We start from the raw sequence: 17,104 nt of genomic DNA, 5'->3' as shown, positions 1-17,104 counted from the left end.
TTCACAGATATTGAGCAACCATGTATAATGCACAAAGTACTAGGTTAGCTGCTATAAAAGATAAAATATGGTTGCAAACATAAACTCTCTAGGGAAAATCAAACACACAGTCTAATAAAAGGCTGGATAAGGCCATTACCATGGAAGTGGTACAGAGTGAGTTTTGTGCCTCACAGAGGGAGGAAGTCATGTCCATCTGGGAGGATGAGAGATGGCCTCAAAGAGGGACCTTTTGAACTGGACTAAAGAATTGTCAATATTTCAATAGCCAGAGATCAGTTACCAACATTGCATTTGAGAGGGATGACTGTAACACAGGTACTGGTATGAAAATGGTTAATCCTTATTTAGAGAAGAGTAAAGAGTTCTGATGGTCCCTTGAATAAGATTTCTGTAGGTGAATAATGGGAGATGAGGCTGCAAAGTTAGAGGATATCCTTTAGCCTAGGTTAATAAAGCATTAATGCTGCTCAGGAGACAACTGTGCGTCCGAGTCTCAAAATTCCCAATGAGAAAGAAAGAAGTGATCTCCGCACCCATTTTTATTAGCTTGCTAAACACCTTGACTTTGAGCAGTTGTAGGAACTCATAGAAAAGGGGAGGCTGATAAAATGACAAAAAACTGTTACCAGTATCAACCTGGTTTTCAATCCTACCTCCAGTCTTCAATTCCATGTAATACTTAGCAAATCTGTGTGTCAATTTCTTCATCTATAAAATTCGAGTAATAATAATACTTACCCGACAGCGTTATTGTGAAGATCAAATGAGAAAATTAATGGAAAGCACCTATAACAGTCCTTGCTTTGTAAGTGATAGTTGAATTCCTAAGCAATATTTAACCTTGACGTTACCAAGGATCCCTCTCTTGGGCTCCTCCTCTTAGAATCCAACATGAGCAGGTTTCATGAATTACTTCATGAATGCTTTAAAGCATTCTACCTCCTTGTCTGATGCCTCATACATCATTACTTATAAGTTCTGGGGAACTTATTTGGGCTGGCTGATAGCTTTCTCCTGTATTTCCTTCCCATGTTTTTCAAGTTGTGCCAACAACACATTTCTAATTCTTCCTCCTGGCTTCTGTGTTTACCTAAATTATGTGGATAACTGTAGCCTTTTAATCTATAATTTTATAATTTCTGAATCAGATTTTAACTCTAAGATATTAAGCTCTCATCATTCTCTTTTTATCAAATACTATATTCTGTTGTTATTATTGATTCTCAAACTTAAAATCCTTTAATTAAAAAATGTAAAAAAAAAAACAAAAACCAAACCAAAGGTGAAAGATACTGAGAAGTAAGAATGTGATATAGAGCAAAGATTTAATTTAGGATTAAATATTTTAGCTGGAGATACAGTGATCTGTTAAAGAATGTGCTCTAGTATAAATTAAGTTCTTTAAACCAGTAGGAGTTAAGTTTTGGAAAGTGTCAAAAATATTTCATTATAAGGCAAATTTATTTATAAGAAAGTTCAAAGATTTGAGCAGTATGACATTAACTAAAATTGAAAAGAAATTTCTAAAATGAAAGGTTCTCTTTATTTAAAGTAGTCTTGATTTAAATTCCCACTCTTGAATTCCACTCTCTTTATCATTTGTCACTTTAAGGAAGTAGTTGAACTTCTTTGTGCCTCTATTCATTTATAAAGCAAAAAAGAAATATCTGCTATTTCAATAGCATACAGGAGTAAAGGGTAAATTTATAATATTATGTGAACAATGCCTGATTCAGATTCGATCTGTTGACATTTTAATAATTAAGTTTATATTTAATGTGCCTTTACACTGTCCCAACGACCTTTTTTTGTTTGTTTTAAATATCTTCCAGCACCTCCAGTTTTCATACAAGAACCTGCTGATGTGTCTATGGAAATTGGCTCAAATGTGACACTACCTTGCTATGTCCAGGGTTATCCAGAACCAAAGATTAAATGGCGGAGGTCAGACAACATGCCAATCTTCTCAAGACCCTTTTCAGTGAGTTCCATCAGCCAACTAAGAACAGGAGCTCTCTTTATTTCAAGTAGGTTAAAGGAAATATATTTTGTACAAGTATGCACATTTATTATACATTCATGTTTTATACACAGGGATTACTATGTGTAAAATTGTGAATTAATCGTAACACATTTTGTGTTTGTTGGATTTCACTTTAAAATGGTGTTAAACTCTTATATTTTGGAATTGTCATAAATTATATTTTATTCAAATGTATGTGATATCATAAAGGCTTGTGAAGCAATGTGACTTCTTCATATCTCACTGGTTCTTATTACAAATAGAGTTACCTGGGCCTCTAGGTGAATAAGTGATCACATTTTATTGACTCTTATACCAACTGCTGTATAGAAAGGTAAAATATTAAAATAGTAGTTAGTTAACTTTAATGAATTATTTTTGACCAACAGTATATAACCATAGTGACTCTATACTCTGTGGAAGCTCCTTGATTAAAAATTATATCCACCTGGAGTGTAAGATTTTTAAAAAAGTACTCTATCATCCAAGAATTTTGCCTATAAGCTATTAAGCATTCAAATATTTGTAAATACTTTGTACTTTTTCAAATAATATTCAGAATGTTTGAATAGTGGCACTAGAGGAATAAAAACATTTAGTCAAGTAACTGATTTTTAAAGGGTAATTGTATCTTTGGGGTTATTTTGTAGAAAGCCTTCAGTAAGTGATTTCCATGTTTATTAACAATATTAAATGTACATTAGCCACTTAAACTTCCAAATATGAATTAAACTAATTGGAAGTGCTTAAGTAATTAGCTCTGGGCTAGGCTCTGTGGTTAAGACAGAAGTCTTATATGGGGTCCCCCACTTAGGTATTTTACAACCCACCATCTAAGGGGATGGCCACAAAAGTACCTACTGGGTCAGATCATGCAGGACCTGGAATGTGCAGGTGAAGAAATGCTTTTGATGAGGTAGAAAACAGCCCTCCAAGCTTCACTGCAGGACAACCCCTCTGCAGGATAAAAGATATGAAAATGGGGGAGGCTTACAGGGTTATACATGTGGGGTAATAATAGTGATGAGAAAAGCCTGGGTAACAAATTAGACCTGAAACAAATCGGTTAGAGGTGATGTAAAAAAGGAAGAATGAAAGAGGGCAACATATTGACCAGTGGTTGCCTAACTGTCCACCTTAAACTATCTAGAAGGAAAGTAGAGATTAGAAACCATTTTCTGCAGTCTTATGTATTCCTATACAAATTAATCCAAGAGTTGATAATATGAAAAATATCTTGGGTAAAAACAATGTGACTTATTAACCAGATGATTTGGTGAATTTTCCTTTGCAAATGAATGTTTGCTGTTGTTGAGAGTGGATACTGCCTGAACTTACCAGATGTAATTCTGAAGTTATATGCCTATGGTTAATAAAGAAGTAGGAGCTTTGTCACTGCTCTTTATTTGAGATAAATGGAACTGTTCATAATGGAAAGCTACATTTTTCTCTGTCAAATCTTATCAGTAGATTAAACTGTGCTTATTTAGTGAAGATATTTGCAAGGATTATAATCATTTCCCTATTTAAAATCTGTTGACTCCCTTGTTGCTCACAAGACAAACCACACTCTTTACAAGGCACCACGCTCTGTCTTTAGCTTGACCCCTGACTATGTCCACACAACCTAGTAGTGTTCATCCTGATCCCTTTAACACCCTCCTTAATTAAAAAATATTTTCTAATATCCTTCTTATTATCCTGAAACAAAGTCTATCTTTTTGACCTATCTACATAATAAAAACTCTTTTAATATCCAAAATGTAGTACAAAGGAAAATAAAGTAATTTTTATTGAAATAATAGACATTTCAATAGATAAATACTCCAGAAATGTCTACACAATACGCATACATGTTTATGTGCATCACCATAAATTTGACAGCTCAAATGTAGACTGATACATGTAATTATTATATAATTATAAACAAAGCCATCAAACCCATGAATTTCCAGTGGGATCTTCAGAAGTCTTGCTGGATTTGGGATAATTGTTCCTTCCATGAATCTGCCCTCTGCATGGCCTACCTACTTCTTGCCCAGTAAATGCCAGTATGCTCCCCCAATCATTGGGCCAACTAAAAAAAAAAAAAAAAAAACAAAAAAAAAAACAAAAAACCAAAAAACAAAAAATTCCCTTTCTCCCTTGCAAACCTTCAAAATACCCCCAAGGTGGTGCTGCAGCATCCATTGGTGGTGCAGCTTTACATTATTTGCACAGACCTTGATTTTTCAAGTCATGCTTTTGTCTTTGCAGCCCATTGGGCTTAGACTGCCCTTCCTTCTACCTGCTGTTTACAGTACAGCTTGTATATTACCTACTACGTGCATCCCTCCCTAATTCCTCTGCATGCCATCAGTCTCTCATGTCTCTGTGTCTCTGTGCTCCCACAGCTCATTGTTTGAAACTTGTATATAGCATTTATCACACTGTGGTGTGATTGTTGGTTCTTATGTATGTCTCCTCCTGTAGAATGGGAAGTAACAAAAGGCAGTACACACACATTTTCCACCCACAAATTTGAGCATTGTGTCTGGCATGATTATGCTTCATAGATGGTGTTGAATGAGTAAACGATCTCTCTCTCTCTCTTTTTTTTTTTTTTTTTTTTTTTTTTTTTTTTTTTTTTTTTTAGATTTATGGGCAAATGATAAAGGAACCTATATTTGTGAGGCAGAAAACCAGTTTGGAAAGATCCAGTCCCAGACAACAGTAACAGTGACAGGACTTGGTAAGATCAATTATGTGCTTAGATATCACGCTCTTCCAAGTCATCAGACTTCTTTTATTACATCATCTCTTGTCTGTGCCACTTTAAACAAAGAAACAACAGGTAAATATTTGATTACTAGATTAGCCTCCTCTCCCCACCCTATTTCATATTTCATGGGATGTTAGAACTGGAAGTAACCTTACAGATCATCCTCTCCAAGTTCCTTATCTTTCATTTAAATAAATCAACTTGAATAAATTGATTTAAGCCTAAATACAAATACACACACACACACACACACACACACACGCACACACACACACATGTTAGAGCCATGGCATTCCTTTCTGTTTACCACTGTTTTACACTTTTCATTTTAGTCCACATGAAATTATTTGGGGATATAATATGAAGTAAGAATGCAATATTGTTTAGTGGTAAGACATTTGTTTCATTATCTTTTTTTGTTTACATTTTTTAAATTTATTTTGAGAGCAAGAGAGCACAAAAGCAGGAGAGAGGAGCAGAGGGAGAGAGAGAGAGAGAGAGAGAGAGAGAGAATGAGAGAATCTCAAGCAGGGTCTACACTCAGTGCTCAGCAAGGAGCCAGATGCAGGGCTTGATCCTACCATGCTGGGATCATGACCTGAGCCGAAATCAAGAATCAGACCTTAACCGACTGAGCCACCCAGGTGCCCCATTATAGTTTAAAAACTTTTTTTTTCATTTCAGAGTCTTGTATTGAATATTCTCTTTCCACTGATTAAAATACCCATTTGGTTACATGCTAAATTTATATTCCTGTGTCTATTCCTTGGAATTCTATTTATGCACTGGTACTACATTGTCTAAATTATTATAGTATTTAATATGATTTTTAAATCTCTCAGTGCCTGTTTCTCATTATATGCATTTATAACATTTTCTTTCTAGATCTCCCTTTATTCATCAACATATACTTGAAATTTCCAAATAGAATATCTAGGGATTTTGCTTTGATTTATGTTTAATTTATTAATTAATTTCTACAAAAGAACATCTCTCCATCTAAGAGAGTCCACCTCATTTTATTTGCTTGAGCTGTTATGATAGCCTCCTCATTGATCTTATCCATTCTGATTTTTCCCTTCTCCAATAAGTTAGTCACAGTTTTCAGATTAGTATTTCCTGAGAATGGTTCTGATGATCCCACGTTTTTTAGATGTAAATGATTTCAGTTCCTCTCCATTTGTCCATCAAACAGTGCAAATTTCTTGGCTTGACATTTCTGGCCTTGCATGCCATAGACGAATTCTCTTTTAGTGTCTACTTCTCTATTACTACCTACCCCCTTTGCCATTCCTTCTGCTTTGAAGGGTCTTTTATGTCTCTCTTCCAGTTCAGACCTATTTACATTTAAAAATCTTATTCTTGAAAATTCATTTTTTAAAATAGTGGAATTAGTAGTCATCGGCCTAGAAGATTTGCCTTTCTTTTGGGTGAGATAGAGGTGATAATACCTGTTTCTCTACGACTTAGTTGCTCCACTCATTGGAATCAGCCCTTCGGTGACCAGCGTCATTGAAGGACAGCAGCTTACTTTGCCTTGTGCTCTGTTGGCTGGAAATCCCATTCCAGAACGTCGGTGGATTAAGAATTCAGCCATGGTAAGAACATTCTAAATCCATGCATTCACATTTGTAATTTTCTTGAGTAAGAGGCAATTTATTTCAAACATTGAAATATCAATTTAATAAATATACAAACATATACTTTGTAAATATAACACCAAAACTTTTTTTCCATATTGACATGGTTCAGTTCACATTATTTGGGATTAATAAAATGGAGAAATAGTCAATGGTGTGATTTCTATTGTTTTGAATTCAATTCAGTGCAACTAATAAACTCTTCAGAGTATGTTAGAACTCGAAATACAAAATTATTTTTATAGTATTTAAATATTTTTATGTTCTTCTTCACAGGATGTAATAAATGTTAACACTCTCATAAAATTTTTCCATTTACTAACCTTTATTATTAACTCCAAATATTATATACTTTATCATGAACTTTTTAAAAATGTGAATCTATTTTGTGTCATTGTCTTTCAGGGTATAACTTTTGATTATGAAAGAATATGAAAATTTTTCACAGTTCTATGGATTTTTTTGTAAATATACTACCTATGATAAATTTTCATCTAGTTCAGAGCATTTTTCCTTCCATTTTCCAGAGTAGTTAAACTCACTTTTTGAAGTACCAATTAGAAGTGAATTGCCTCCATGGAATAAGATGTAAACTTGTTCATCTTTGCTTGAAATCCTGAGAAAAATTAGTATACCTCACTCAACAATTTAATGCCCTTATGGCATAGGATGATACTGCTTGAGCACTCAGGTGTCCTGTGATTGAACAGAATGCATATATGGTATAGTTAGCGTGATCATTTTTAATAGAAAATACTGCCAGCCTTCTCTGACACAGTTCCTGTATCATACGTTGCCTCTGATATTTGCGTCTGTCACTGAAAAAGGCAAGTGTTGAGAATAGTCACATTCTCTCAGCTTGAATGAATTCCTATTTGCCAAAATAAAAAATATCAAATAGTTTACAAGTGGTAATAGTCTCCTTGAAAAAGAACAAATTAAGCCAAAAGTAAAAATGACTAGTGAAATTTGGGTCCTGAGTGATAACAAAATTCACAGAAACATGAAATAAGTGATGCTTCTGTTTCTTTCCTTTTTCCATCGTTTGCATAACTCCAACAGATGTTAGGAGGTATACTTTTTGGTGCTACATTAGGTAGACATACAATTGATTCTACATTTGGTAACATGCTCATCATTTTTCACTTAAAGGTGTTAAAATATTTTGTTATAAGATATTTAATAACCCAGTTGGAGAAAAACAAATCTGGTTTTGACTTAGGGAACATTATCTCTTAAATTAAATATGACTTCTTTTTCTTTAAGTTGGTCCAAAATCCTTACATCACTGTACGCAGTGATGGGAGTCTCCACATTGAGAGAGTTCGCCTTCAGGATGGAGGCAGATATACTTGTGTGGCCAGTAATGTTGCTGGAACCATTAATAAAACCACCACCGTGGATGTGCATGGTAAGAGACGCACCCATTGTAATTCTTTCCAAACCGTGTTCAAAGCTAGGTTTGTGTCTTTAAACCAACTAACTCTGTCTTCTGGTTGTGAGAAGCAGATTTTTTTCCTCATTGTTATTTTTAACAAAAAGCCTTATTTCTTGAACACTATGTACATTGTTAAGGGTGTTTCCAGAATTCCTTTTTCTACATACACAACAAGGCTTTATTGGGAGTCACCAGCTGAGTCTGGCCAAGGGCTTTTGTAAGTGATTTCTTAATTGATAAAAGTGAACTCAGTTCTCAAAAAGTTATGTTTAAAAATACATTTTAATTTCAGGCAAGCCGAACTTATTATTCCATCCAAATTGCCTTTTCTTTTTGGATTGTGCAATAACCATGTCCTTACTAATGACCCCTTTGTGTGTTAGCTAGAAATGACCTAAACTTTTCTAAAGGCCACCTCATGTGCTCCAAACAATCTTTTTGCGTGTTAGATAACTTAAAAGTTCACAAATAAGAAAATCCAAAAGCCATCTTTTTCCATTCATAACTAACAGTCACGGACTTTTTACATGTCAATAAATAACTGACAACTTCATAGTTTAAGAAATTTTCATAAATTTTTTTGTGTATTGCAACGTTGTTTTTTTAAAGTATGGTATTAAAAAATAGTTCCATATATAGAAATGAAAGTAGCGTAGAACATTTATTTTTAGCAAATTCATCCCTTTATAAGGACATGAGTTGGAGAATCCGGTAATTTCCACATTTTGTTTGGTCTATTGAAATTGTCAGTGGATATAGACCATTTTTTTTTTTTTTTTTTTTTTTTTAATGTCTGCTTCTCATCGTAAATAGCCTCTTCTGTGGCGCCTGGATGGCTCAGTCAGTAAAGCATGCGACTCTTGGTCTCAGGATTGTGAATTCAAGCCCCATGTTGGGTGTGGAGATTACATAAAAATAAAAAAAAATCTTTTAAAAAAATAGCCTCTTCTGCCTCTTATACCAGCCAGTCTTATACCAGCCTCTACCAACATCACATGAGATATTCTTGAAGAAGTATTATTTTAAAGAAATATTAAAGTAACACTAAATTATAGTCTAAAAGAGTAAACACATAATGCCAGATTGAATATATTTTTAGTTGTACTTAACGATTTTTAGAGAAAATCAGCCCACAGATTTCCTGGAGGGTGCTTATGGACTGGTTTGAGAATTTAGTATAGAGATATAATCATGTCACCTCCATTCAATACTGTATTGAGAAGGATTCTGAGGCAAATTTCTACTTGAGTAAAAGAGTAACATGATTAGCTGTGATGTCTGCCAAATCGGAGGAGTGAGGAGATAGACAAACCAATGATGTGGTTTATTGTGATGCAATAAATGTTTGACAATTAAAAGTTAAAAACATCACTTTGCAACATCGTTTCATCTATCTTAGTCCAAAATGAGTAACTGATTTAGTTACTAAGGTTAAAAGGAAAAAACAACCCAGACATCTGACAGGAACCCAGTAACCATTTATCTGACAGATTAGTTTTTGAGTTGGATGTGATGCAATATGCCAGGTTCTCCTTACGTCCGTATTTATTTATGTCCATATTCTTTCATTACTAGACCTCTCCACTTTGAAGAATAGTCGTTAGAAGCTCTCAGTGACCACTTCTTATGAGGATGAATTAATGCATGCAAATATAAATACAAATTAAAATGGCAAGCCATTTAACTGTCATCGTGATTTATATAGGTTGACAATCTGGAAAGAAATAGCTCTTCCATGGTCAAATGTCATCAGATTTGAAAATGCCTAAATTTATCACTTTCCTTTATAGCTGTCCAAGTCAATATGCATGTAAGAAAATGGCTTATTCCATGTTGCCACAAAATTACAGTATAGTTTAGATTTGACTCTTCCATGATGATTCTGGAAATTAAATTTCTTGCTTTAGAGAGTAACCTGACATAGAGAGTATCTGGTAATTTGTTGCCATTTTTTCTTAAGAAGAAATTATTTTAAGAATAAGCCCAGCCTTAGAAAATATGAGTATGTAGCAAAGCTAATCTCAGCCTTTCAGGGAAGTTTTTGTACTGAGGTCTCTGGTGTCTCTTGTTCTGTCAAACTCCTCCAGGGTACCTGTGATAATTCTAGAGAAATTTGACTCAAAGGCAAGAGACACGGTGAGTGCTTGAGCTCTAGGGAGCAGTTCCAGTCACGTCTTTCCAGGGGAAGGAAAGGAAATGCCTGGTGTATATAGGGAGTTTATTGTGTTCCTTACTCTATGTTAAGAACTTTCATGTGTGGGAGCTTCTTTAATCAAATTCATTATTTTGAGAACATTGAGTATTGGTCTTTTTTCATATGCTAGTTGCTTGTGATTAATTGAGATATACACAGAATGGAATAATTAACAGTCTTCCTTTTCCTTTTGCTTCTGCTCATATAATGTTAATTCTTCAGTTGCTTTCTAAAGTCAAAAGGTATGTTTTTCCTCTTAGTGAAAACTATTGACTTAGAATCCTGTATTTTAGCCTTAAATGTAAACTCCTAAGGCCTTGCAAGTTTTATTGTTGAATTTCTTTTAAGAAAACAAATCCTTTTTTTCTAGGTTAAATTTAGTAGCTCGCTAAGTAGCTCTTGTAAACAGACATTTAATGTATAGTGGCTAAAACAGTCTACTTTTCTGGCAGTGGGCTTAAGTCAGCTCACTGCAGCTTAATGGGTGATGGACAATGATGAAAGGTATGTGTTAAATATGTAAGTCTTAGGATGTAATTCAACCTTGAGTTTCCAGGAAAGCATGGATTTTATTCAGTCTTATTTTTGTTAGGAAAGTCAACTTACTAAGCATAATTTACTACTTGATTTTAAGTTTTCATTAAATTCTTCAGATTATAGCTACTATATTTACTTTATTACACTGCCTTACAAGGTACCCTACATTTCTATCAGAAAATGTTGAGTCTCAGCTAGTTTTTACAAATATGCAGTGTATCCTGAAAATGTACAACTTGAAACAAATGAGGCTACATGGAAAGACAGATGCTCACATTCTAAATATTGCTTCCTTTTTCAGTTCTGCCAACCATTCAGCATGGGCGGCAGGTACTCAGCACAATTGAAGGCATTCCAGTAACTTTGCCGTGCAAAGCAAGTGGAAATCCCAAGCCATCTATCATTTGGTCCAAGGTAAATGGCCCATCTGGTGGTGTTTGCCAATGTCATGGGTTATAACATTATTTGAATATTTTTGGTCATACATGGGACTTGACTGTACCACAGAACTTTATAAAAAGGAAAACCCATGCACTCCTACCACTTGGAAGGGACCTCAAAATGTCCTTAGTGTAATCACCTACCTGAGGCTTGAGTAACGTTAAGAACACAACAGTGGACTGTAATATAGCACCAGGAGCTTTTCTTAGCACTTTACATGTTGTAGGAGATCCTTTCTTACCCCTTGCCACATCCCTTCAGCTCTTTTGAATTCAGCGCAGCTCTGGTGGACAGCTCCGTGCATTCTGCCAGAGTCCCACTTCGTGTGTACCCCTCTCTGGTTTCTGGACTCGGGGCTTTCTCCAAAGCCCCACAAGGCCACTTAGCCTGCTATCAGGTGGCCAGGAAGCATAGGGACATTAACACCTGTGGGGGGCAGGTGTCCTATATGAATGTCCTGCTTCTCATCCATCAGAAGAATACTTCTGGCCTGCTTCTATATAGCTTCTCAGAGGATCCCTGGCACCAGAAGCTTATCAACCTAACCACAGAGGAAACCAGAGCACTGAAACCCTTTTTAGCTTTCCTTCCTTCTATGCCTCACTCTCCCACTCACCTGCTCAAGCATCTGGGGACTACTTTCCAAGTAAACTTCTTGCCCCCATATCTTTGTCTCAGACTCTCTTCTTTTAGGAAGCCAAGATAAGACCTCTATGAAGTCATTTATTCCCCTCTACATCCCTATCATGAAGTTGTCCAGCTTTTACTTGTACTCTTGCAGTGAGGAAAAAACCACTCCCTGAGGAGGTCCTTTTCATCTTTGAACAGTCATGAGGATAGCATATTTCCTGTAAATTAATTTAAATCTGGCAGATATAAGTAGTATAAAATGACTGTATAATAACAAAATGAGACCTTTGTATAATTGTTTGTGCTACAACCAAAGTATTTTACCATACTATCTAACTTTATATATCTAAAAAGCTCTGAAATATAAAGAAGTTGGTGTTGACATCTGTAAATTAATTAAAAAGGTGAAGATTTCTGCTTTCTGGACACAAAAATACAGTGGTGAAGCTTATCCCCAAACTGCACAGTGTCTAGGACTGAGTATGAGTTTAATGCATTTTAGGAAAACATAAGAATGAAACTTTCCAGGGTGGCCTTTGTGTTGTGAGAAAGCACAGAGGTTAAGAGTTGGGCTCCAGATCCTGACTGCTGGAGTTCAAGTCCCAGCTCTACCACTGAGAAACTGTGACATTGGGCAAGTTACTCCACTTCATCCCCAAGCTTTAATACTTTCAGCTGTAAAATGGGACTTGTGGTAGTTCCTACTCATATGACCCTTTTGAGCTTTAAGATAGCTAATTCATTTGAAGTACTCAGAACAGTGTGTGACTTTGCATAAGCACTGCCCCATCCGTTAGTATTACCATTATTCCCTCCAGTTTTAAGAAGCTCTGGAACAAAGGAGACATGGTTCAGTATGAAGAAATATCACCTTTGCTTTATTTGCTTAATTTTTCTTAAAATTACCTTTCTTCAAATTAGCATTTTTTTTTAATCTAGGATTTTCCCCCTTGGAGATTTTTTTCCCCTTCCTCTCTTCCTTTTCCAGACATTAAGTCACTCCTTTATTATCTTAAAGAAAACACTTTGCTTTTTGTTGTGTTTTGCAGAAAGGCGAGTTGATTTCCACCAGCAGCGCTAAGTTTTCCGCAGGGGCTGATGGAAGTTTGTATGTGGTGTCCCCCGGGGGTGAAGAGAGTGGGGAGTATATCTGCACCGCTACCAATGCAGCTGGCTATGCCAAGAGGAAAGTGCAGCTGACCGTCTATGGTGAGAGCCCCTGGGGGAATGTTTTTCTTTGACACTCTCTACCGGTGCCAAAACTCACATTTCTCTCCCAAATCATATTACTGGGGGCTGTACTCCTAAAGTGAACCGCATTGACAAAAACGCATTTTTACTGCCAATGAACATCTTCTCTATTTAGATTCTGATTTAAAGGGAGAGTAATTGTACAGCCATTCGGGATAATGTTATGGTGTTTTCCCAAGGAGTATGCTTATCGTATGTACCCAGTCTGCTTTAGAAACACCAGTTAGTTCCAACTCCTGGCAAAGCCAAACCTCAGCTGTGTCTCAGTTTGCACTTCTGCCTTGAGGGTTTACTTTCATAGATGGCAGACTCTAAAAGGGCATTTCAGCTGACCTCGTCACAATGTTCTGAAAGGAAGGGTGAAGAAGGGAAACTTTCTGGTCCTTTTCCTTTCAGCTCTCACCGTAAATGTGTTAACGGAAAGTTTTAGATAGGTACCAAAGCTTCGGCATAGACAGCATCTTCTTGTAAATTTGTAAAGAGTATTAGTAGTACACATTTGAATGTAAGTGAAATGTTTTCAACGTACTATTTCCCTTCCAAAATGTGCGTTTATTTTAGTAAGGCCCAGAGTGATTGGAGACCAACGAGGACTGTCCCAGGATGAGCCTGCTGAGATTTCCGCCCTTGCAGGAGAAGACGTGACACTTCCATGTGAAGTGAAGAGCTTACCCCCACCCATCATCACCTGGGCCAAAGAGACGCAGCTCATCTCCCCATTCTCTCCAAGGTAGGGGATCTGGGATGAACCAGACACAAGCAAACACAATCTCTTGGGACAGAAGGTTGTGCCTATTCAGGTTTTCAAATGTATCAAGAAATAACATTTAAATTTGAGATAATTTACACATACATCTGAGACTACAGAAAATATTTTTACCTTCTAAGTCTATCCTTCTTCCTTCCTCCCTCCCTCCCTTCCTTCCTTCCTTTCTCTCTTTCTTTTAATGTTTATTTTATTTTTGAGAGAGATAGAGAGCAAATGGGGGAAGGGCAGAAAGAGAGAGGGGGACAGAGGATCCAAAGCAGGCTCTGTGCTGACAGCAGAGAGCCCAATACGGGGCTTAAACTCATGAACCATGAAATCATGACCTGAGCCGAAGTCAGATGCTTAACCAACAGAGCCACCCAGGTGCCCCTAAATCATTCTTTAATATCAGGAATGCTAACACCCAGCTTTGACATAATTGCCCGTGGCTGCATATACAAGGTAGTTATTAAAACAGAACATATTTGTATATAGACCTGTTAGCACAAGTGCATAGGGCACACAGAATCTCATTAATCCCTTAGGAGCAGTAAAACACAATAAGTACTCTCATGTTTAAAATTTGACTCTCATTAGATGCTTTTGTAAAAATCTTCGTGATTAAAGCCTTGTACATATAAAGGTCTGCTGAGACAATATATCTGATATATTCCATTGACATGGAAAGCAGAATGCCAGAGCCTTTGAGAGTACTACCTTTGTCGCCATGCAGGTATGAGTTTAAATTTGCCTCCACCACTTAAAGCTTGCCTGAAACTTTTGGCGCCTTTCTCAATGGCCCTCTGAACTTTAGATTTCTTATTTATAAAATGGACATAATACTTACCTGAAAGGCATATATAAGATAATGTATATTCCACATCTCCTGTCTCTAGTTCTCAAGGAATAGTAGCAATTACTATTTTAACTCAATGTCATGCCAGAAGTTACTGGTGGAATAAGAATTATAGTTTCCAGCTATGTTGGTTGGACTTACTGGTGTATAGTTATGAAGCTGTAAATGGTGCTCTTGTCATTTCCCTATCCACTGGTGAGGAGATAAAAAATAATTTAAGAACTACTTTACATAATGTTACTATTTTTTTGAAAAATATGTGTTTGGGATATTTTTGAATGAAAGGAATACCATGTTATAGATAAACTTGAAGTGTCATTGTTTTCCTCCCCAGTCGCTTTTCTCCCTCCCCAGGGGGCAAATACTGCACAGATCTCATGTGCGTCCTATGCACCCATTCTTAAACAGTATGGAATCGTGTTTCCTGTAGTTTTCATTTCATTTTATGTGTCTGTTTTTAATTTGCCATGTAACATATTATATATTATTATTCTACTGCTTGCTTTATTAAGTCGATATTTACTCATTTTTATACATAGAGATTTGCTTTATTCATTTTTAAAATTTTCTTCTTAATGTTTATTTTTCAGAGAGAGACAGAGCGCAAGCAGGGGAGGGGCAAAGAGAGAGGGAGACCCAGAATCTGAAGCAGGCTCCAGGCTCTGAGCTGGCAGCACAGAGCCCGATGCAGGGCTTGAACTCATGAGCCATGAGATCATGACCTGAGCTGAAGTCGGACGCTCAACTGACTGAGCCACCCAGGCGCCCTGCTTTATTCATTTTTAACTACCGTATACATATTCTGCATTTTGTTTGTACATTTCCTAGTGTACAGACATTCAGGGTTTTGCTTGTTTTGGTTTGGTTTGGTTTTAGTTTTTTTATTTTATAAACAAGGCTCTTGAGTGAATATCTTTATATATGTCTCTTCATATACACATGCATGAGTTTCTTTAGGGTTGGCCCAGAACTATAGTTTCTGGTCAGAATGAATTCCTACTTTCAGCTTTGTAGACAGTGCTAAATTGCTGTCCAAAGAGGCAGTAATGATTTACCTTTCTACCATGAGCATATAGGTGCACCTATTTCCCCATTATAATCAATGCATGGTGTTTATGGACTTAAACATGTTTGTTGGTTAGATGGGTGTGAAATGGTATCTTGCAACTCTTAGTTTTCATGTGACTGACTGCCAGGGAACCAAAACTGATTTTACTTTTTTGTCGGCCATCTGTTTCATCTGTGACTTGCCTTTTCAGACCTGCTGCACAGATTTATGATGACTGGTTTATCTTTTTCTTGTTGAATGTAGAAATTTGGTCTGTATTCTTAATAACAATCCTTTGTCTGTTGTATGTGTTGAAAATATATTTTCTCAGACCACTGTGAGACTTTTAATGTATGATGTCTGCATAGAATTTTACATTTTTTATGTAACTCAGTGTATTAATCTATTGTTTTTAAGATTTGTACTTTCTGGGGTGCCTGGGTGGCTCAGTCACTTAAGCATCTGACTCGACTTCAATTTAAAATTTTTCCAACACCATGGTCTAGTGGTTCTTTGCATTAAATTACTCTGCTCCCTCTAGGGCACTTGGGTGGCTCAGTCAGGTAAGCGTCTGACTTCAGCCCCAGTCATGATCTCATGGTTCATGAGTTCGAGCCCCGCATCAAGCTCTGTGCTGACAGTGAGGAGCCTGCTTGGGGTTTTCTCTCTCTCTCCCCTCTCTGTCTGTCTCTCCCACTCTCTCTCTCTCTCTCAAAGCTAATAAATAAACTTAAAAAAAGATTTGTACTTTATGAAGAATATGTACATATCTTCCAGAGTTTTATTCTAATATTTTAAGTTTGTTTTTTCACATTTTTGACTTTAATACATCTGAATTTTTATGTTGTGTCTAGTGTTAGGTAGTGCTGTATTTTTTTTTAATTTATTTTTCCCATGTGGAGAACGAGTTGCCCGTCATTTTTGAATTATCAGTCCTTTCCTTGATCTTTGTGATATCAGCTCTATTATTATATGTTACATGTTGGATTCTCCTATGTGCTTATTTCTTTGGGGGAGAATTCTGTCCTTAACTATTTATTCATTTTTCTGTCTCTGGGCCAGTAGAACACTTTGAGTAGGTCTATCTGGCCTTCTCCCCTTAAAGCTATTTCAATACAATAAACATAATAACGTTTTTATATGTAGATTTAGTTCACCCAACTACATTATTGTTCTGTAGGAAAAATATATTCAATATATTTTTGAGAATTACATATGTACCTTCTTTTGCCTTTAACACACTAAATTTTTTAATGAAGCATTGCAGAAAAAATAATAAAATTCAAAATATAGCTGAAATTTACTAAAATATATATTGGCTTTTTATAATTGCAAGTTAATAAAGCAGAGAGATATACAGTTTGGGGATGATTTGAGACCATTAGGTTAGATCTAATGGTAAAAAAAAAATCACATTTTGTGTTTGCAAGAATATCATACAAAATCCATAATAAAATTGTGAAAATCCCTGAGTTTTAAAGTATATAGAAATATAGGTGGGAGAATGGTTTCAAAAACTGCTTGCAGAGTAATG

General features: G+C 36.0%; 1 protein-coding gene across 1 annotated transcript in view; it reads left to right on the top strand.

Moving 5' to 3' along the window:
• HMCN1 (hemicentin 1) overlaps positions 1-17,104 on the top strand; it is a 465,407-nt gene that overhangs the window by 229,246 nt on the left and 219,057 nt on the right. The window contains exons 16-22 of the mRNA XM_042924627.1: positions 1,836-2,030; positions 4,662-4,757; positions 6,258-6,385; positions 7,694-7,838; positions 10,898-11,010; positions 12,717-12,876; positions 13,480-13,648. Coding sequence (XP_042780561.1) covers positions 1,836-2,030; positions 4,662-4,757; positions 6,258-6,385; positions 7,694-7,838; positions 10,898-11,010; positions 12,717-12,876; positions 13,480-13,648 — 1,006 coding nt within the window. The remainder of the gene's footprint in view (positions 1-1,835; positions 2,031-4,661; positions 4,758-6,257; positions 6,386-7,693; positions 7,839-10,897; positions 11,011-12,716; positions 12,877-13,479; positions 13,649-17,104) is intronic.

This window comes from Panthera leo, chromosome F3 (genome assembly GCF_018350215.1).
Source record: "Panthera leo isolate Ple1 chromosome F3, P.leo_Ple1_pat1.1, whole genome shotgun sequence".
Lineage (NCBI taxonomy): Eukaryota > Metazoa > Chordata > Mammalia > Carnivora > Felidae > Panthera > Panthera leo.
This window is presented reverse-complemented; position numbering and strand designations above follow the sequence as displayed.